Source organism: Mastomys coucha, unplaced genomic scaffold, assembly GCF_008632895.1.
Source record: "Mastomys coucha isolate ucsf_1 unplaced genomic scaffold, UCSF_Mcou_1 pScaffold15, whole genome shotgun sequence".
NCBI lineage: Eukaryota > Metazoa > Chordata > Mammalia > Rodentia > Muridae > Mastomys > Mastomys coucha.
This window is the reverse complement of record NW_022196897.1, coordinates 69,023,582-69,047,032: the sequence shown is the minus strand read 5'-3', so window position 1 is coordinate 69,047,032 and position 23,451 is coordinate 69,023,582. Positions and strand designations below refer to the sequence as shown.

At 34.0% G+C, this 23,451-nt stretch overlaps 1 protein-coding gene across 2 annotated transcripts in view; it reads right to left on the bottom strand.

Annotated features, from left to right (window-relative positions):
* Znf804a (zinc finger protein 804A) overlaps positions 1 to 23,451 on the bottom strand; it is a 226,656-nt gene that overhangs the window by 28,525 nt on the left and 174,680 nt on the right. For both annotated transcript variants that reach the window (XM_031370803.1, XM_031370802.1), the window contains exon 2: positions 2,009 to 2,152. In XM_031370803.1, the coding sequence (XP_031226663.1) occupies positions 2,009 to 2,152 (144 nt within the window). The remainder of the gene's footprint in view (positions 1 to 2,008; positions 2,153 to 23,451) is intronic.

The following is a 23,451-nucleotide window of genomic DNA, read 5'->3' as shown; positions in this document are numbered from 1 at the left end:
AAGTCTTTAAATGACAAACCAAATCCATTCTGATTTCTCTTAGGTTATGTGGTGTGTGTGTGTGTGTGTGTGTGTGTGTGTGTGTTTCTTGTGATGAAAGAAACTATTTTCAATAAAAGAAAAATAAAGAAAGAAAGACATTTCTTCATAGTCAGTAAGGACTGGTATATATATATATATATATATGTATTTGCATTTTATATTGTGTCTTTTTAGTATTGATATTGTATGCTTCATTCTGTAAGAAAATTGACAGAAATTTTACTATAAGGTAGACATGTAAATGCCACAGGATTCTTTAGTTGTCATAACCTGAGAATCCTGTGTCCCACTTTAGGTTTTGTTTGTTTGTTTAAATAAGTGATATCTATAATGTTTTAAAGAATAAATATTATGCTAAATTCATGAGAATAGGGAACAGAAAAATTCTTAGGCTTACATAAGTCGACTTGTACTTTTTAACAAAATTATTGTAGATTTTGTCATATATTATAAAAATAGAGAAAGACAAATGACTAGTCTCAAAATAATATATGTACATCTATGAATTTGGGATAACTTGTCCTTTGTAAAATGAAAATTTTAACGATAAAATATTAAGTATACAAGACTAACCAAAAGAGTGTCACATCAAAAAAATAAGTAAGTAAAATAAAACATTACCAGACAAATTCCAAAAACTATGAAATCATACTATTAGCTTGTGTTTCATAATATTCAAATTATGCAGATTACATATAAGTAGATTTACTCTGATGTAAGAAGAGGGATTGTTCTATCAAAACTTTTGCCTTTGCTTGTGCATCAGGAATCTACTACACAACAAGGGGAAGAAATACATCACAGACAGATCCTTAAGCTAAACATGCATTAATTAGTCATGTGCGTAATTGAAGAGTGACTTTCTTCCTACTGCAGCTTTTCTGAGCATAATTTAGTAAATACGAAAGACTGGAACATTGACAGTAAAATGCAATGCACATAATTGTCTTATAAGTACTTAATGAGATAATTTGCCCCTAGTGTTTCCTTTTCTGTTGGATAATTCATTCTATTTTAACCAAATATTAATTGAAAGTTGGTGGAAGGTCATCTATTCAAACATATTTCTTTTGTCTTTACCACATTAAACTTAAATTATTTTTGTGGGTGATGTTTGAAAAATAAAATATGTATAAATTGATGCTCAACCGGACATTCTATCATTACAGAAACAACCAAAAATGTTGTCATGGCAAATATCAGGCACATTAGAAAATTAAATCGATGTTAACTTCAGTTCTTAGTCACTAATTTAAATTTGTTTTTACAGAACTTAGCAAACAATCAATATTAGATTTATAATTGATATTAGTTTAAAATACATGTAAATAAACTAAGGCATATACAAATCATGCACATATTTAATCAAGAACCCTAAGGCATTTCTCCCATAATTTTTCAAGACAGTTTAAGTCTATAACGCTTTTGTTAAGAACACAATCATAATCTCTAGAAGATTTTTGTCAGTTGTACAAGAAATATTCAACAATGACAATCACTTAAGAATATAATACCTACTGACCTCATAGATGTCTTTGCTTGTATAAGTACCTGCTATAGAAATTTACATAATTAAAAAATTACTAAAGATTCATTTTCTAGTACATGTAACTTATTGTTAAGCCACGCAATACCATATATGTAAAAGTTCACTTATGTTAAATGACTATAGCTTTAAACAGTTTTTTTAATGTTATATATTTGAGGACATTTAGCAGATCATTTCTTCAGATTATTACTTTGAAAACAAATGTGAAAAATATAAGACATTTATTTGTGACTTGATTTTCAATATTAGATATTTCTTTCTAACATTTAATTTTGTTCTTTAAATTTGATTCATCATCACCGAATTATACCTTTAAAATTATAAATTCAATGAAAGCAAAATAAAACTTTTAATATGGTCTTAGTTTAGTCTATGACAATTGCTTTAAAATGTTTATTTTTGATTTATTTTTCTTACCTGCTTGTGGGCATGGTCATATGAGTTAATATGATTGTCAAATTCCTGATGCTTATAGTACTGCTTGTCACAAAGTTCACAGTAAAAATTTGCCTTCAGATCCTCCAGAGCTTTGGCAATAGTGTTCTCCTTCTCTGCATAGTCCTGAAACATAAAAATTTGAGGAAACATACAATTAGCTTTCCCTTGAGTTTACTTTGCCTCAACAGTTGTCAACTTTAATGCAGCAATTAGAAATGGAAACAGGACAAAAGACAAATAAAAATATCAGCAAAACAAACTGGAAAAATATAAGTTAAAAAAAGCAAACCATTCACAGATAAAGCCAACATAAATGGAAAAAAAAATAAGCAGCAGAAGTACAAGCAAGAAAGTAAATTATATAGAAATAGGCATTAAGTGACCAAAGACCCAGTCTTTATCAACATTAAAATTCAGCTTCAGGAGAGGAACTTGGCCAGGTGAAGGTTCTATGCCCCGGTGTAGGGGAATGTTAGGACCAGGAAGCAAGAAGAGGTGGAATGGTGAGCAGGGGGAGCTGGGAGGGAACAGGGGATTGTTTTAGTTTTGTTTTTATTATTTTTATTTTTTTTATTTTATTTTCCTTTTCTTTTTTTTGAGAGGGGGTTGAGGGGAACCTGGGAAAAGAAATATTGTAAATAAGAAAACATCTAATAAAAAAGGAAAACATTTTATTATAATTAAATCAGAAAAAAATTCAGCTTCAAATAGCAGTTTGATTCTGCTGTAAATTTCTAATTCTTAGCTACTATAAAATACTCTTCAGTAAACACCTGAAATGTGGTCTTTAAGAAAAGATATATACTGCCAAATACATGTGCAAATGGGATATTTTCTATATTTTCATATGTATTTACATAAATATATTGTTAACTTAACCTTCATTTATTTTATCATTGTAATTAATCCCATGATAAATTTTATTGAAGTTAAAAGCAATGAATTTTGAATCCTCAGTTTTGGTTTTTAGAGACAGAGTTTCTCTGTGTAGCCCTGGCTGTCCTGGAACTCACTCTGTAGACCAGTCTGGCCTCGAACTCAGAAATCCACCTGCCTCTGCCTCCCAAGTGCTGGGATTAACGGCATGTGCCACCACGACCCAGCCCTAAGGTACTTTTATGGAAATTATTTAAGTTCTTCGCCTAAAGTCACAACAAAGAAAGAAAGAAAGAAAGAAAGAAAGAAAGAAAGAAAGAAAGAAAGAAAGAAAGAAGAAAGAAAAAAGAAAGAAAAGAAAAGAAAAGAAAGAACAGAAAAGAAACTGGGCAGCACATTATGTCCAAGATGCTTATTCTGAATAAAGATTAATTTACAACTCTACCTTCTAGAGAATGGAAAACAGAGTCAGATGTGTGAGCCTCTGATTAAGAACCATGAACTTCTACAGCTTTGCCTACAGCTTTGAGTCCTTATATATTATTGCCAGGCACAAGTGCATTTTTAAGAACAAAACAATGACTCATTTTATTTGTTTAACTAAACCCTTTTTAGAATTTCATACAAGTGTTTTGCATTTGTCATTTCCACCTTGTTTCTTAGTATTGGTGAGATTTGTCTTTATCTTTTATTTCATTATTGATTTTAAACTCCAGAGTTTACTCCCCTCCCAGTTTACCCTCCAACTGTTCCACATCCCATACCTCCTCCCAGCCCCCTGTCTCCATGAAGATGTCCCCACTACTTACCCCCACCCCAACAGACCTCTAAACTCCCTGGGACCTCCAGTCTCTTGAAGGTTAGATGTATCTTCTCTGACTAAACCAGATACTGCAGTCCTCTGCTGTATGTGTGTTGGAGGCCTCATAGCAGCTGGTGTGTGTTGCCTGGTTGATGGTCCAGAGTTTGAGAGATCTCTGGGATACAGATTAATTGAGATTGCTGGTCCTCCTATAGGATCGCCCTTCTCATCAGCTTCTTTCAGCCTTGTCCTAATTCAAACACAGGGGTCAGCACCTTCTGTCCATTTCTTGGGTGCAAATACCTGCATCTGACTCTTTTAGTTGCTTGTTGGGTCTTTAAAAGGAAAGTCATGCTAGGTCCCTTTTTGTGAGTGCTCTATCGCCTCAGTAATAGTGTCAGGCCTTGGGGCCTCCCCTTGAGCAGGATTCCACTTTGGGCCTATCTCTGGACTTTCTTTTCCTTAAGCTCCTCTCCATTTCCATCCCTGCAGTTCTTTCAGACAGGAACAATTATGGGTCAGAGTTTTGACTGAAGGACGGAAACGCTATCCCTTTATTGATGTCCTGTCTTTCTGCTGGATGTGGGCTCTACAATTTCTCTCTCCCCACAGTAGGGCACCTCCCTCTAAGGTCCTTCATTTTAATTCCTGAGAGACTACCACCTCCCAAGTCTCTGCTACATTCTGGAGGTTCTTCCCAACCTCCCACCTCCTGAGGTTGCCTTTTTCCATTCTTTCTGCTGGCCCTGAGGGGTTCAGTTATTTTCCCTCACCCAATACCAGATCAGGTTCCCCTCTTCCTCTGTATCCCTCATCCACTTTCCTTCCCAGGTCTTGCCCTACCTCCCTGCTTGTGATTGCTTTCTTCTCACACTCAAGTGGAACAGAGTCATCCTCATTAGGGCACATCAGCTTGTTGAGTTTTGTTATCTTGGGTATTCTGTACATTTTTTTTTACTACTATCCACTTATTAGTGAGTACATACCATGCATGTCCTTTTGGGTCTGAGCTACTTCACTCAGGATGATATTTTCTAGTTCCATCCATTTGCCTGCAAAACTCAGGATCTCCTCATTCTTAATCACTGAGTAATATTCCACTGTGCAAATGAACCACATTTTCTGTATCCATTCTTCTTTTATGGGACATCTGGGTTGTTTCCAGCTTCTGGCTATCACAAACAAGGCTGCTAAGAACATAGTGGAACACCTGCCCCTGTGGCATGGTAGGGCATCTTTTGGGTCTATTCCCAAGAGTGGTATTGCTGGGTCTTCAGGTGGATCTATATCCAATTATTGGGGGAAACACCGTACTGATTTCCAGAGTGGTTGTAGCAGTTTTAGTTTGCAATCTCACTTGCAATGGAGGACTGTTCCTCTTTCTTCACATCCTCGTCAACATGTGCTGTCACCTGAGTTTTTGATCTCGGCCATTCTGATTCTTGTAAGGTGGAAAGTCATGGTAATTTTGATTTGCCTTTCTCTGATCACTAAGGACTTTGAACATTTCTTTAGGTATTTCTCAGCCATTCAAGATTTCTTTACTGTGAATTCTCAGTTTAGTTCTATACCACATTTTTGATTGGGTTGTTTGTTTGTTTGTTTGTTTGTTTTGGTTGTTAGCTTCTTGACTTCTTCATATATTTTAGATATTAGCCCTCTATTGGATATGGGGTTAGTGAAGATTTTTCCTAATCTGTAGGTTGCTGATTTGGCTTATTGACTCTGTCCTTGGCCTTAGAGAAAGTTTCCAGTTTCATGAGGTTCCATTTATCAATTCTTGATCTTAGACCATGTGCCATTGGAGCTCTATTTAGAAAATTTCCCCCTGTGCCAATGAGTTCAAGACTCTTTCCCAATTTCTCTTCTATTAGATTCAGTGTATCAGGTTTTATGTTGAGGTCTTTGATCCACTTGGACTCGAGCTTTGTGCAAGGTGACAAATATAGGTCTATTTTAATTTTTCTACATAGAGACTCCCAGTTAGACCAGCACCATTTGTTGAAGATGCTTTCTTTTTTCCATTGTATATGTTTGGCTTCTTTCTCAAAGATGAAGTGCCCATAAGTGTGTGGTTTTATTTCTGGGTCTTTGTTTTTTTGTTTGTTTGTTTTTCAAGACAGGATTTCTTCAACCCTGGCTGTCCTGGAACTCACTCTGTAGACCAGGCTGGCCTCAAACTCAGAAATCTGCTGTCTCTGCCTTTCAAGTGCTGGGATTAAAGGCATGCACCACCACTGCCTGGCTATTTCTGGGTATTTAATCTATTCCATTGATCAACATGTTTGTCTGTGTACCAATACTATTTCATTTCCACTTCTTCTCCACTCCAATTTCCCCATGACCCCAAATCTCTCTCTCTCTGTCACACTGTCTCTCTGTCTCTGTCTCTGTCTCTGTCTCTCTCTCTCTCTCTCTCTCTCTCTCTCTCTCTCACACACACACACACACAGACACACACACATACCACACACATGCATACATTGCATACTGCATTACATTTTTATCTTACAACCTTACTTATATATTCATTTAAATTTGAAAATAACCACATATTCATTTCCCTTATGCTACTACAGCATATTCCTAGACTGAGATTTGCAGATAAAGGGAGGCTTGTAGGGATTCCTATAATTCCAGCATTAGTGTTGTAGATACAGGTAGAACCCTGAAGTTTGTTCAGTCAAACCAGCCTATTAGTATCAGGTCTATGAAACACCTTGCCCAAAAGAAGTGTTATAGTTATAGCAATTACTCAGCAGTTAACATCACTGCCCACTCTTTCAGAAGGCCTTAGTTCAGTGCCTAGCACCCACATAGTGGCTCAGTATTTTCTACAGTTACATTTCAGTTGATCTAATTCTTCTCTGGCCTCTGTGGACACCAAGCATGGACTTATATGTAGGGAAGATACTCAGACATATAAAAATAAAAGTTCAAAAATGTGAAGGTGGATATATGAAGGTGATGATTTATCGAGTAAGGAAATCTTTTGTCCATGTTGGGCTTCTACATATACACAATGCCATACATACAACATGCATATATAATATATATATATATATATATATATATATATATATATATATATTCTCATTTACATGTGTGTATGCTGTACAAAATGCCTTTTAATAATAACTTAATGATAATAGTTTCCTTATATTATTGTTTATTCCAATGAATCCATTTATACACAGAATATATAATAATGTTTTCATGATTTGTGGGGTATCATTTTTAGTAACTAATCATTTGTCAAGATCTATGAATGAATAGGTCACACCATCAATTAATTTATGAAAGGTTATTTATTATTAGATACATTTATTTTTAACTTGACATAAAAAGATAAAAATATTCTAGCAACATGGAAAATGTATGATTTATGATTTAGTGAAATTAAATGATTGGTTTCAGGGTTTCAGGAAGTATGTCAGATGTTCCCTATTACACTACTTCTGAAGTTTAAACGTTTTAAAAGACTGAAAGTGAATCTTATTGATCTAGAGTTCTTGTTGAATATATATTTAATAATCAAAATAATGTTTTGCAAAATATGCAATTTAAAAGATACATAAATAAACAGTATGATTTCATGGTTTAAATATGTGTATATGAAATAGCTTTAAAGTCTATTTGTAGGCTATAGTATAGTGGAATTATAGAGGAATGAACTTTATGAGTTGTCGAGTTAATTCTTAAATGATCTTTAGCAGAAATTTCTTCATGATTTCTCTTCACTATGTCATGTAATTCTACTCCCAATGAAGCTTGCTTACATAATATTAGTGTTTCTTTCATGTTATAGGTTTTAGTCTCTAAAACAAAAATGCTCCAGTAGAGAATATTAATTGTTTCTCTTGTATTCTATCTTTAAATTTTAGAAAATGTAATGGAATAGATTAATATTTCAGGAAAATAGAATCTTTCAAAAATATCGATGTTAACATAGACCTGAAGAAAATATTGTAATTTTAAATCATAATAATAAGTATCATGTATTTATTATTTTTATAGGCTCAGGAATTTTAGAATTTGAATGTGCTAATTCATTTAGTCATTATTTTTAAACTCATTTTTATTAAATTATTTTATTTATTTACATTTCAAATGTTGACCCCTTCCCATTCCCCTATCCTAGAGTTTTTCACCCTACTCTCTTAACCCCTTTGCCTCTGAGAGGGTTCTCCCTCACCTATCCATCCTCCCACCCCTTAATTTATAACTTAGAATACCAAAGCTCAGAAATTCAACTTACTAGCTCAAAAACTTACAGGATATTTTAATTAAACCCATATTCAAGCTCAACTTATATGGTAGCAAATTATCTTCATTTTTAAAGAAAATAAAAAGAGAAAGAAAATTAAAATGACCAATAAGTACTCAACACTCAGAAACAATTTCTTCCCCAAAGTCAGTGCAGGCTCTGCTTCTCCCCTCCATTTCATGCTATTCCTATAGAACTCTTGTAAGCTTAAAACATGATAATGTCCCTCCTTGTTCATATTAGGTGTCACAGATAAGAGCATGATTGATATTTCTCCTATAATAATTAATTTATTGCCCCTTTCTCACTTTCTTCCTTTCTGTACTGTCCTACAACATATTAAAATATATGTAGCTTGGTTGAGTTTAAGGTTATAAAATGAGTTAAATAGCAAACAGTTATGGATCAAAATCTTATTCATGTCATAATTACTAAAGAAAAGGAGGCCATGAATTTGAAAGAGGGCAGGATTTATATAGGAAAGTTGGAATAAGGGGTAGGAAGAGGAGAACAATGGAATTCCTTATAATAATTAATATGAATGACTTTATTATTATGTATTTGGCATAGATGTGTGCAACGTGTGCATTATTATTGCCCAAGCACTTTAAAAATGAATATGTATATAAATAATATCAGTCATAAGTTGCTGGCTTGCTCAACGGTTCATCTGATTTCTGCTTTGGATGATATTGAACCAAGCATTGACTCATATTATGAATAACCTTAATGTATTCAGCATAGCTTTCCACAGCAGAAGGTACAGAATATAACTGAATAGCTGGAAAAGGACATAACTACTCATATATGCTCAAACCAAAAGAATTCTTTGGTTGGCATAGTCATTTTATATTTAGCTTTAACATGAATTTTAAAATGTCTACCAGATGTGATGGTAGAAAGCAAAGAATAAACCCACAAAAGTCATAGTTTTAAACCCATTAAGATTATACTCATTTAAAATAGTGAAGGCTAAATCTTTAACTTTAGGAGGGCAATATGAAGGTCATGAAACACAATCAGAAAGCTAAGTAAATTTTTGGTTCTGAGGATTTATTTCAATGGAGCCATGCCTAGTTTGTATATAGTCATGAGTTTGATCCTCAGCACAGCAAGAAAAGATTTTTTCTTTATCATTTTGCAGCACTAAAAACTGAGCTATAAAATAAATTTTAGTAAATTAAAATTGAGGAGTTAGTGGTCATTCAATGGCACCAAGCATAATAACCTCACTATATATACAAAGGGAATACATGAAGTCAATCCTTAAAGACAGAACATTTCATTTCTAACATGATGCTTCTTGTGTCTTATCACAACACATGGTACCAATTAATTTTCAGATATTTTAAAGGAAAGGTATTATAACTGAGTCCAATTATGAACAATGAACATTTCTGTATGAATATGAGCACCCTGAGAACAGAGGGTTTTGTTGTTGTTTGTTTGTTTGTTTTGCTTTGTTTTTTGTTACTGCTGCATCCCACACATTTTAATGGGGCACATTCTATTTGCTCAAAGTTCAGGAAAACCTCAGCCAGTGATAAAGAAATAACATTACATCCTTTTGAATTGAAAGTATTTGAGAAAGGAAAGTGATGCTACTTCGGGATGACCTATAGAAATATCAATGTGTGCAAATGTCTTGAAAGTATTTGGGAAAGGAAAGTGATGCTACTTCGGGATGACCTATAGAAATATCAATGTGTGCAAATGTCCATACTTGAAAATACCTATATGAAGCTAACTTCCTGTGATGTATTAAAAACAATGACATGACTCATATAAACAGTATCCACAAAAAATATAATTAGAATCTAGAACTATATAGGTTTGCATCACCCAACTAAAACTATGCCCATTACCAGCCTCCTATATTTCCAGTTTAATTATTGCAGACTCAGACTCTTGACATGCCTGAAAACTTCTTTCTCCAAATATGTTCTAGTGTAGGCTAACCTCCTAGATTTAAGAATCCAAGAAATGGTTAATGTCAGGAGGGTACAGAATCTATACACTTTGAGTTAAAAGTAATACCAAACAAGACTGCGTGAATTCACACAACAGGACCACTGCAGGGCCAAGATGGATTCTGTGATTACATTCACCATATTGACACCCAAATACTGAAACTTATGTTCAGGCCCTAGAGATATGAGATTCAGTTCTACCTGATGCCATGGGAGGCCAATGTGGCCCTGTGTTTCAGGTCTCCTCCTTTCTTTAAACATCTTACAGAGGTTATGGTCCTGGCAAGGGAAAAATTTACATAGCAGCTGTGATCTATCTATAGTCCAATTTCTGTAGTTCCATTCTTTACAGAGAGAATACAGGTCTATTCTAGTAAACTGCATTTGCAAAGAACTCTCATGAATTCAGGCTTCAGAACAATACAATGCACACAGATTTTTACATTGTTTCATAAAAAGCTGGGACTCTTCAAACTCATAAACACTCATTGTCTATATCACTACATATATACCTACTTTATAAGCAAAACACATGCTTCAGAATTAAACAAGGCTCTAGGCAGTTCCAGGTGAATCAGTGCCCACTTACTTGTACATGAGTATACACATATGCTAAACTAGATACTGTGAACAAATCCAGGATTTAGATTATGTCCTGAACCCTAAATCTCAAACTTGCATCCATGGTTTTAAAGTCCAGACACAGCCAACCCAGCACCTGTGGACTCAGGCCTCATCTTAGTGGCCTCAGTTATTATGCCTATACTAGAGCTCTGTCCTTGAGGCATCAGGCTTCTAACCATGATGCTAGCTATGTCTCTTCAAACCAATGATTCAGGCTGATTGCCTGAGATTCAAGTTTTATCCTTTTGTATCTCTTTCACATTTGTGAAACTTGACTGATAGGGAACTACAGAAAAAAAGGCTGACAATGTGAAGTAACGTGACCAGGAATCTAAGTATAGATTCACTGTTCCCAGACAGGTCAATCTGAACCACAGAGTTAAATCTCCATTTATTTAAACATGCTGTCAACAGTGTTGACAGAGAGAATCTAAAATTCTAAGGAGGTATCACACACCCCCACAGAAAAAAAAATATCATATATGAGAAACTGACCACAAAGCAATGTTTCTCATATTTGAGAAACACTGATAGGATCCATAACTGTTTGAAGCATGCAAGTTTTAGAAACCACACACACACACACACAGACACTCACACATACACATAAACATACACAAACACACACACAAACACACATACAAAGAGAGAGATAATTCAATAATATTGGGAAGGTAATGACTAGCTTAAAATTTTCATAGAAGGTGGCTTTATAAAAAAAACTAAAAAACAACTTCTGGTATTGAAAACATTTGAGTAAAATGAAGAATGGATCAGAGCTCATCAGTGGCTCAATTGATCAGACAAAATGAATTATGTACTTGAAGACAGTATATATGAAAATAGTCAGAGAAACAAAATGAACTTGAACCAGTGGAAGTAGGAAAAGACTAAGAAGATGAAGGATGTAACAAACATATTTAAAAGGAAAACTCATCAAAATAAATGCCTATATCAAAATTGAGAATAGATCCAGCGAGATGCCTCAATAGGCTAATACTTGCTGATTTGAGCTCAATCCTTAGGAAAAGTAAGACAGAGACTGAACTCCTGAAACTTGTCATCTCACCTCCCACATGCTGTTTTAAGCACTGGCATTGAGGTGCATACATATTTGTAATATTATTTTATTAAGAATTACTTTAAAATATAATAGTATCTTTTGAAAAAAAATGGGAAAAAACAGACAAAATTCATGAGAAAATAAACACTACAAGGCACTATAACCAGCAAATAAAAGAAGAAAACAGATAAAATAGACATGGAAATAAGTAAAACAATGTATAAGATATATTAAACTAAATTTTGTGATTATTGGAGATTTGTTAATTAAATTGATATGCCTCATCTGACCAAAGAAGAAAGAATTAAGCCTGAAATAGAGAAATAGAGGAAGGAAGATGTCATTGTTATGAGACACAGAAAGGATCCTGGGAAAGGGACAACTACATGTTAATGTAAGAATGGATGAATAGCCCAAGCTTGCCTTGAACTCATGATCCTCCTGCCTCTGACTTCTTCAGCAAATCCTACTGGTGTGTGCCACCTCCCATCATGCTAAAGGTAAGAGCATGCACTGATAATTTATTGTTGAGTTCTATAAACAATCGTACAAATTCTTTAAAAAGCCTGTAGGAGAAGGAATATTTCATTTTTGAAGCCGGGATTATTCTGATATCAGTGTTAGACAAGGATACTGGAAGAACGTAAAATAGTAATCCAATATCTCTCATAAACCTGAGAGTAAGAAGTCTCAACAAGATACTAACAAACTAAATCTAATACCACCTCCCAGGGATCATTTTGTCTTAGCAGCTGATATTACTATGTTGTACAGATAATTATAAATGAAAATTTACATCATCTCTGTCTATTATGTAGTAGCATCTACAAGACCTGTACCTGTTCAAGCCATACAACAATCCCAGCATGAAGAAAGGGATTGCTCTTTCTCATGAAGCTCTCTCCATTAATCCCCACTGGCAAAAAAAAAAAAGATATCAGTCTTCTGAAGTGGAAGATCTGTGAGTATGTTACCGAGAGATGCTCAGAAGTACCTAACCAGTAAATGAATTAGCATTTTTTTTGCCTTTTGTTGTGTTTGTTTGGTTGATTGTTTGTTTCCTATATGTCTTGAGTTTTGTTTGTGGTTTTGTGGGTGGTCAGTTGTATGTGTATTTCTTGTTTTTAGGTTTCTGATGTTTCTCTACCTCTTTGTTGTTGTTGCATCTTGATTTTATTCTTTCTTTGAAAGAGAGAGAAAGAGGAGGTGGGGAATGTACAACTTGTATGTTAGTAACTTGGCAATATGTATCACTGTATTACCCATAGGCTATGCTTAGTTATCTTTTATTTCCTAAACAGGTGTTTTTCACTCTCATAAGAGTGTACATTATCAAAGTCCCATTCTAGGAGTATTAGAGAGTCAAAGGTAGATATGTGAGAATACAACAGGCATATAGATAGATAGATGGATAGATAGATAGATATAGATAGATAGATACATACATACATACATACATACATACATGCATACATATATACATACACACATGGATATATATATATATATATATATATATATATATATATCCCAGGTTTATATTTCTCAGATTGTACTGTATATCCATGGAAAAGCTGTGTACCTTCCTTCTCTTAGCAGCAAGCATCATAACATTGTGTCAGTTTTGTCTGTTCTCTTTGGTTTTGGACTTGTTTCCCAAATCAGATATTAAACTTTAAACTTTGCTTCCTCATTTAAAGAACTTTCTTTGACTACATTTTTACAATTATCTGGGGGGATCTTTTTGAACATTGACAGTTTACTGAAAAACTGAAGGTGATATTATTCTTGTGTTCATATCTTCAACCTTCTCTCACTACCATTAGAATAAATACTCACACAACAACAGATAGAGTTCTATTGTGTCCCAGCAGCAATTCTATCATCATCCTCTACCTTTCCATACATCATAAGCAAGCTAAGTTCCTTAAAGTTTCTACAACTTCCTATATTTTATATTCACCATTATATATTCACCATTATGCTAAGATTTGTCATTTATTCTCTTTGGAATGTTCTTATGCTAGACGTTAACATTAAACATTTATTTACCTATGCATATTTCTATAAAAAAAATCCTATTGATTCAACATCCAGAAGAAGCTCCACTCCCAAATGCGCTAACATACCTAGGATCAAAGGTGAGGAGGACACAACATCTGTCCCAACACGAGGAGTAACTGGGAACAGCAAGGCTAGGCACACAGGAACTCTGCCAGCCCAGAGGCTCAGGTTGCTTCTGGTCTGTTTGGCCTGGTACCCTGAGCAGACTTTGGGTGAAAACTCTACAGCCAGTCCCAAAACACCCAGAGGAATCTCCACTCCCAGGTGCTCTAACATGTCCAGGGTCACAGGATCCCAGAATCACAAGATCACAGAGACAGCTTGACTCTGACAAGTTCTGATACAATGAGGATCACAGGAAGGACAGGCTCCAGTCAGATTAATTAAGGGCAGGTAACACTAGAGATAACCAGATGGTGCAGCGCAAGCATAAGAACATAAGCAACACGAACCAAGATTACTTGGCATCATTAGAACCCAATACTCTCACCATAGCAAGTCCTGGACACAACAAGATTCAGATATAAAACTTCTCATGGTGATGATACATGACTTTAAGAAAGACATAAATAACACCCTTAAAGAAATACAGGAGAACATAGGTAAACAACTAGAAGCCCTTCAAGAGGAAACACAAAAATCCCTTAAAGAACTTCAGGAAAACACAATCAAACAGGTGAAGGAAATGAGCAAAACCACTCAGAATCTAAAAATGGAAATAGAAACAATAAAGAAGTCAGAAAGAGATAACACTGGAGATAGAAAACCTAGGAAAGAAATCCGGAGTTATAGATGCAAGCATCACCAACAGAATACAAGAGATATAAGAGGCACCATAGAAAACTTTGATACAACAGTCAAAGAAAATGCAAAAATCAAAAAGCTCCTAATCCAGAACATCTAGGAAATCCAGGACACAATGAGAAGACCAAACCTAAGGATAATAGACATAGAAGAGAGTGAAGACTACCAACATAATGGGCCAGTAAATTTCTTCAACAAAATTATAGAAGAAAACTTCTCTAATATAAAGAAAGAGATGCCCATGAACATACAAGAAGCCTACAGAACTCCAAATAGACAGGACCAGAAAAGAAATTTCTTCTGTCACATAATAATCAAAACACCAAGTGCACTAAACAAATAAAGAATTTTAAAAGCAGTAAGGGAAAAAGGCCAAGTAACATATAAAGCCAGGCCTGTCAGAATTACATCAGACTTCTCAACAGAGACTATGAAAGCTAGAATATCCTGGGCAGATGTCATACATACACTACAAGAACACAAATGCCAGCCCAGACTACTATACCCAGCCAAACTCTCAATTACCATAGATGGAGAAAACAAGATATTCTATGACAAAACAAAATTTACACAATATATTTCTACAAATCCAGCCCTAAAAAGGATAATAGATGGAAAGCATCAACATAAGCAATGGAACTACACCCTAGAAGAAGCAAGAAAGTAATCTTTCAATAAATCCACACAAACTTAATTACCCCTCTTACAACAAAACAACAGGAAGTAACAATTACTTTTTAACATCTTAATATGAAAAATAATTAATATTACCAGCATATCTTAATTGAGAAGAATCCAAAAATATGAGGAATTAGAAATTTGTTGTCATCCAATGGTCTCTCTAATTTGGTAATTGGAGAAATAGGTCCAATATTGTACAATCCATATACACTTTCATCTTGTTTGTTCGTGACAGTGTCTTATTGTGTACAACATAATTGTCTTGAAATCTTGCTTTTCCTATCTCAGCCTCTCTATTGGTAGTATTTTTTTATTTCATGTTTTTACACTATGCTATGGTTTTCAGAACAGCTTACATATTTCAAAAGTATTTATATACCCAAAAGAAACATAGCTAAATTTGGAGGGGCTTGTAAGAGAACAACAAAGAGTGAGACTGAATGCTTTGCTTGACATTTACAACTCTTGTATCAAGTTTGAAGAAGAAGACTTTATAAGTTACTCTTTCCCTGAGGTGAATGCTTTTCCAAATTATCACAGCCAATAAACCAGATTCTTACCCTCACCTAATGTCTGTGCCACCCTCCAAGCAGAACAATTGTTCATTGAAACAGTTGGTGAATGATTTTATGGATAGACCATCTTAATACCTACACCATTTCTTAAATGAATGTAACCTGTTCTCTGTGGGCTGAGAATGAAGTCACTCACTCAAGTTAAATAGCTTTGACCATAGCAGGAAGTCTGTATTCAAAAACTGAGCCTACAATTCATTCCTTGATGCAGCAGAACTGTCAACTCTCAGCTTAGCTACGATAGAGGTAAAATCCTTTGGTGATATGAGGGTCATAGAAGTACAGCCTTATTACAATGAAATCCAGTGTCTATAAATTGTTCATATTTTGGGCTTGTCCCACAGTAAGAGCCAAGATTTTAAGCTCTACTAAATACAAAACAAACAAAAAAACAAAAAGACTTTATATATTTTATGTTCATTTAAAAAATACTAGTAGTGATGAATTATTTTGAAATATACAGTTAATATGTTTGGAGTTATTTAAAATTTATATTGAGAAAAATGTATGTATTTTCAGTATGCTGTAGGCAAGCATCTACATAAGACTGTTAAATTGATTGTTGTTTTATATCAAACAACTTTTATAATACTCATTTTTATTGTTATAATATTTTATAAATTTTAAAGAGTATGACAAAAAAGATATTGTAGATGTTGAAGGGGGTTCTCTGGGAGGAGTTGGGTGCAAAAGGGAAACAATAATGTGATTTAATTCTATTTACTTAAAATATGTTTTTAAATGTTACCAAATTCAGATAAATTGGAATCATGTAAAGTTTCTCATCATAATGTAATAAAACTTAAAAAAAATCCTATTGACTTTATGAGCTCCTCTGTGCCTTGCTCCTAGAAAAAAAGTATCATTTTCATTATCTTTATATCTCTTCTTTTAATATAACTAGAATATTCAAGAATATTCATCTAATAAGGAAAGTGATGTAATATACCTTTGAGTATTGGAGTCCCCAATACATATTCTTTGCTTCTAGTACCTGAAAATAATTGTAGACTGTAGAAAGCCTTGGGATCTTCAGAATGATAATGTTATCATTAGTATGACACATAGATAGTGATGGTTTGTGATTCATAGATAGATTTAAGATCAAGACTGCTCTATGGGAAGTCCAAGAAATGATCCAAGGTATAACTTGCAACCAACTTCATGAATCCATGAATAGGGGTGAGTGGATAAAGCCTGAACACATTATCACTGATGGATGTATTTATTTATGCCTTCTCAAATTCTAAACACTTCTGGATGATGGATACATTTGGGAGAGATGAGGATGAAATGCCCATGAGGAATGCAGGAATTTCTTAGCATTGCCTCTGACTCTGTCCTGTGATCTCTTTTATATGCCCATCTGGAATTACAATGTTACAATAAACCATGAAGAGAAATAAACTACTCTTTTGATTTCTTCAAGCCTTTCTAGAAAGTTATCAAACTTATAGTTCAGGTCTTAGAAAACTCATAAATTTGTTAGTACAGGTAACTTCAAATGAGTATGGTTTTACAGACTGAGGTCTAGCTAGGAGAGTCTGAAATTGACTCAGATTACTATTTTCACAATTAAATGAAACTGTATCACATTTAGTTGGTATACAAAAAGTTAAAGGTTTAATTTGTGTGAGAAAAATAGATTTAATGTAGGAAATATTGTAGCAGAAACATAACCTAGTATCTCTGTTTTACTCTTTATTTGATTAAAATATTTTCCATATATGGCAAAGAAATAGTTATTTATACATGAAAGAGGGCTGACTATTGTCATCCATAAATGACAGGGTGCTCTAAAAGTCCAGAGTCTATCATCTAAAAAAGAAAACCATGTATCAAACAATGCTTTTGAAGACCACATGAAGACAGGTAAAGACTGAGTCAAAACGTCAAATTTTTATCAAAGGTCACAGATTCATTGAACAGAATATACCAAAGGAGCTAGTTTTAAACAAAATAAAAATCAAGATGGCACAAAAACAGGAACTTATCTAACCTTACTAATAGATAAAGGCAGAATTTGATCACCAAAAAGTTGATATCAAGTATCATGTCTTCATATATTTAACTAAACTTCCGTTGGGACTAAGGCTAGATTGTAAGCAGTAAACACTAATGTTCAATTTTCAAAAAAAGGAAAGCAAGTCAAGTCATTTTCCAAGAGTTCTTCTTTGCAGAAATCCTTTTTGGAATCACCATGAAATGTTTTTAATTTTTAAAAATATTTTTTTCATTTCATTATTGTATGTTATAGGCATTTTTTGTATCTGGTACATGTAGACGTAAGAAAAGGGTGGTATCGGATACTCTGAGACTGAAGATATAGATGTTGGTGAACTGCCACATGATTGCTAGAATTCAAACCCATGTCCCCGCCCAGAAAAATCATGAAATAATAATTAATAACCATTTTTATTACTACTTGTCTAATTTCAACTATTAGATAAATAACATATTTTCTATCTTCATAATTTCTCTCACTTCAAAGGACTATGGACTTCCTTGCATCCTCTTTAAAATTGTGGCATCATATAGCCTACTTAGATATATTCTTCATCAACATGATTCCCTCTTAAAGGTGTTTGCCCTTTTGAAATATCATTTCCTACTACTACATGTATCTTCTGGTTTAAACCTATAATTATTACATTTTAGACAAGTACCAGAGAATATTAGCTTTTTTCCCTTTTGTGTTTGGAAATAATATTTTAGGAACTCACTACTATTAATATCACTCCCCAATCTCCCTATGGTAAGGATAAATATATCTCAGCTTTCAAGGTAAACAGGAACAATTCCATCAAATTTTCCAAAGCTCAATGCTTTCTCAGTTGTATTATATCTCTAGCTCACATATATGATATATATTTATATATATATATATATATAAAATCACACATAGACTTCATAAAGGAAAATTCTATATAAATAGATTCCAAAGAGCCCAACTATAGCATGTGAATGATAGTAATTGAGGGTAATTGTTTCATTTGAGAATTCTCCTAAATTTACAAGCAGTAGTCATTTTCTCTGAAAGTTAGAAGAAAGGCATATAATGATCTAGAGCTTATTTGTGACTTTCTCAGCTGTAGCAGCAGTCTAGGATGAGATACTATCATTTCTTAGTAAATTGTTTCATTTGTGAACTTAGCTTCAGTTACTCTGAAAATGGAAGCTGAGACAATGGAGCTTAAGTAGCTTATTTTAGCCACGTGAATTTACAGTTTATTCCAGATCTCGAGAGACACTGAACAATCATGGCAGGTGTAAAATGCTGACAAGGACTCTGGCTTTTGCTCTAACATAAGGAGAGCTTGAAAGACATCATCTAATCATAACACATAGCATCTTTTTTTTCTCTCTTAGAATTACCAGAGAGCAGAATTACCTGATCACAGGGTGGAATATCACTTAAAACTTTGAGAAGGGAAACATTCAGAGAAGTGCAGCAAATGATATTTTTACCCTGATCAGAAACCCCTAGACTCAAATTGGGGCTTATTTTTTGTTTGTTTGTTTGCATTGTTTTCCTTTTTATGAGATATTTTCTTTATTTACGTGTCATATGATATCTCCTTTCCCAGTTTCCCCTCTGAAAAAAAAATAAAATAAAAATAAAACAAAAACAAAACAAAACAACCAACTAACCAAAAAAAAAAAAAAAAAAAAAACAAACCCTGTTCCCTTGTTCCCTCCCCTCTCCCCTCTCACCAACCTTACTCTCCTGCTTCCTGGCCCTGACATTCCCCTACACTGGGGCATAGAGCTTTCAACAGGGCCAAGGGCCTCTCCTCCCATTGATGACTGACTTGTCCATCCTCTGCTACATATGCAGCTGGAGTCATTAGTCCCACCATGTGTACTCTTTGTTTGGTGGTTCAGTCCCTGGGAACTCTGAGAATACTAATTAGTTCATATTGTTGTTCGTCCTAAGGGGCTGCAAACCCTTCAGCTTCTTGGGTCCTTTCTCTAGCTCCTTCTTTGGGAACTCTGTACTCAGTCTAATGGATGACTGTGAGCCTCTACTTCCGTATTAGTCGGTTACTGTCATAGCCTCTCAGGAGACAGCTATATCAGGCTCCTGTCAGCCAGCACTTGCTGGCATCCACAATAGTATCTGGTTTTGGTGATTAAATATGAGAAGGATTCCCAGGTGGGGAAGTCTCTGGATTGTCCTTCCTTCAGTCTCTGCTCCATAGTTTGTCTCTGCAATTCCTTCCATGTGCATTTTGTTCCCCCTTTTAAGAAGGAATGAAGTGTCCACATTTTGGTCTTCCTTCTTCTTGAGTTTCTTGTGGTTTGTGGGTTGAACTTTGTGTATTCCAATCTTCTGGGCTAATATCCACTTATCAGGGAGTGTATACCATGTGTGTTCTTTTGTGATTGGGTTACCTCACTCAGGATGATATTCTCCAGATCCATCTATTTCCCTAAGAATTTCATAAATTCATTTTTTTAATAGCTGAGTAGTACTCCATTGTGTAGATGTACCATACTTACTGTATCCATTCCTCTGTTGAAGGACATTTGGGTTCTGTACAGCTTCTGGCTATTATAAATAAGGCTGCTATGAACATGGTGGAAATCAATAAAAAAACATAACCTGATGGCAATCTGTTATTGCGTGAGACAGAAACTCTGACTACTTAGGTTTTTTGATAGTCTGAGCTTTCCTTTTATAACTCCTGTGTTCTCATAAAGAATCCACAAGCAGGAAGTTAATATCCAGAAAAAGTGTAAGAGCAGCTTCTTGCTCATAATCAATTTCCTTCCCTGTGTTAAACAGAATCTTTCATGGCTCAATCCAACTATCTATTGCCAACTAGGGGACAGAAAGCTTTTCATACCTGTGCCTTACATCCAACCTGTGTATGGAAGGTATGACAATAGGGGTAAGAGCCTTAAAAAATAATGAGAACTTCATAATTAATATTTGTGCTAGGTACCTGAGAAAGAAAAAAACAAAGATACCGTGCATGAGAAAAAAACTCAATTATTTAATAACTATGACACATAGTTGATATTAATACAAATATGAAATGCTTCTCTCCCAAACTTTCCACTCCAACCATTGAGCTCCCACACATTATGTTCTTCAGTTTTAATTGTAGGTGTTACATGACTACAAAGAAGAAATCATGGTAGATAAAAAGTTTAAATGGATCCCAAACCATAAATCAGCTTCAGAAAACACTCATAGCAGCTTTCTCTCTCTCTCTCTCTCTCTCTCTCTCTCTCTCTCTCTCTATATATATATATATATATATATATATGTATATATACTTTAGAAAGAAGTGAGGTACATGATCTCTATATTATATATATATAATATATATAGCATATATAAATTATAAATAATTTATATATGAAATTTATATATAAAATTTATATATAATATTTAATATTTATATATAAAATTTGAATGACCAGATACACTGATATTCACCACAGTTGCTAATCTATGTCAAGATTTTTAAAAAAGTGAGTGCTCTATATATTAGAGTTATGTGATATATATATATATATATACATATAAGTATGTATGTATGTATATATATAATGAGTTCAAGCCAGCAATCCTGGATCATAGTAAGAAATAAGTACTATAAAAATATTAGTAATATTTTGAAGGAAATTTAAAATATGTACATATTAATTTAAAAAGAAAATGGTAGGTACCTTGTAAGAATAGATGGAATGTATAATAAGAAAATCAAGTAAAAGGAAAATAGGCTGAATTGTGGTGGCACAAATCTTTATTCCCAACACTCAGGAAGCAGAAGTAGGCAATTCTCTGTGAGTTTGAGGCCAGCCTGGTCTACAGAGCAAGTTCCAAGACAGCGAGGGTTACAGAGGAACCCCATCCTGTAAAACCAACTAACCAACCAACCAAATACACAAAAACAAAAATAAAACCAACCAACCAAAAAATAAACTGAAATAAAAATATTTATAGTGATCATATTATGCCTAAGAGTATGATAATTAACTATGAAATAACTAACTACTTTATAAGTAGATTCTTATAAAACTAATAAATAAGAGAGAAAGAAGGAACAAATGAGAGAACTAATGAGCAGAAGATTACACTGGAAACTGTAATACAAAAAGGAAAAGACAGAGAGTGGAACCAAAAAAATATGTGAATTAATATTGGATGATAATTTTACTGGATTAATAACCTTAACCAAAATTTCAGATTCAAGTATCTCAGACGAAAAGAAATTACTAATTAAAAAAGCGATTATATAGGAAAGTCTTACCCAAGTAATAGAAAAAACAAGATTAAAATTTGCACTTATATTTTAGCAAATAAAGTAATAACTTTTGTTAGAATCCATGCCAATAAGAAGAGTGGACTAGAAGATTCAAAGCAGACTGCTACCTGTTAGCAGTCTTTGTATCTCCAACAATACTAATGAAAACATCAGCTCTTTCACTTTAGATAGAAGTGAGGTACATGATCTCTAATGTCAAAAAGACGTGAAATGTATGTTCAGCAAGCAAGCTGTCACACTAAAAAGCAGATAAGTCAGACAAATTGCAGAAATATTGAATGTTAGGTTTACAAAGGAAATATAAACTCCATTTAGAGCAATGAAGAAAGCTATGAGGAAGAAAAATAATTCCCTTATTCTCCATGGTCTGAGCACAAAACAGAATGAGAAGCAATGATAGAGATTGCAAACAAGCCAGTGTTTAGATGGTGTGCCAGGAGGATGGATTGGGGCAGATGGCAGAAATATACTGGAAGATCTTTGAGACAAAAAGACTTGAAGCTATGACTGATAAGCGTACCTATGCAGGGCAAACCAGACGTGAAGCTATGACTGATAAGCGTACCTATGCAGGGCAATCCAGACGTGAAGCTATGACTGATAAGCGTACCTATGCAGGGCAATCCAGACGTGAAGTTATGACTGACAAGCGTACCTATGCAGGGCAAACCAGTTTTAGTTGATAAAGAGATGAGTTATTTGTAGAAGATGAGGAGTGATTAGTCGTTACCAGGGTGGATCAAGTAACTATTCTACATATCTCCTTTAAAAGAGAATATAAGACAATAGCTACCATGACCTGGGAAACCACACTGATCAACCTTTGATGTGATTTCACTTTAATTTTAATGAATATTCAAAATTTGAGATATTAGTTTATATTTTCTAACTTTTACTTACATCTATTTTGATGTAATTGCAATTTTATTTTTTAAACTAGCACTCATGCTTTTCAAGAGAGTAAAAATTTGAGAGAATTTAACATCATATCATACAGACTAAAAGTTAGAATTTGTTACTTTTAATGTAAAAATTAAATTGTTACTGAAATGAATATAATTTTTCAAAATTAACATATCTTGAAATGTGTTATGCTCATTCAGTGAAGATATTTTCATTCTCAAGAAGGAGTAAAGCAGTCTTTCTGCAATCATCTGGAAGCCAGAGACTCCATTAAGCAAGAACTACTGAATTTTAAATGATATTCTCAGTAATTTGTGATTGATTAATATATAATTATTAATAGAGCTTTGGGGTAAAGGACATTAAGAAACCAGAATAATGAAGAAAACATATTAGAAAAACATGAAAATAGAAGACAAAACCATTCTGTGTGTGAGAGATTTGTGGAGAGAAAGAAACACACAGAGCCAGGGAGAAAGAGAGAGAGAGAGAGAGAGAGAGAGAGAGAGAGA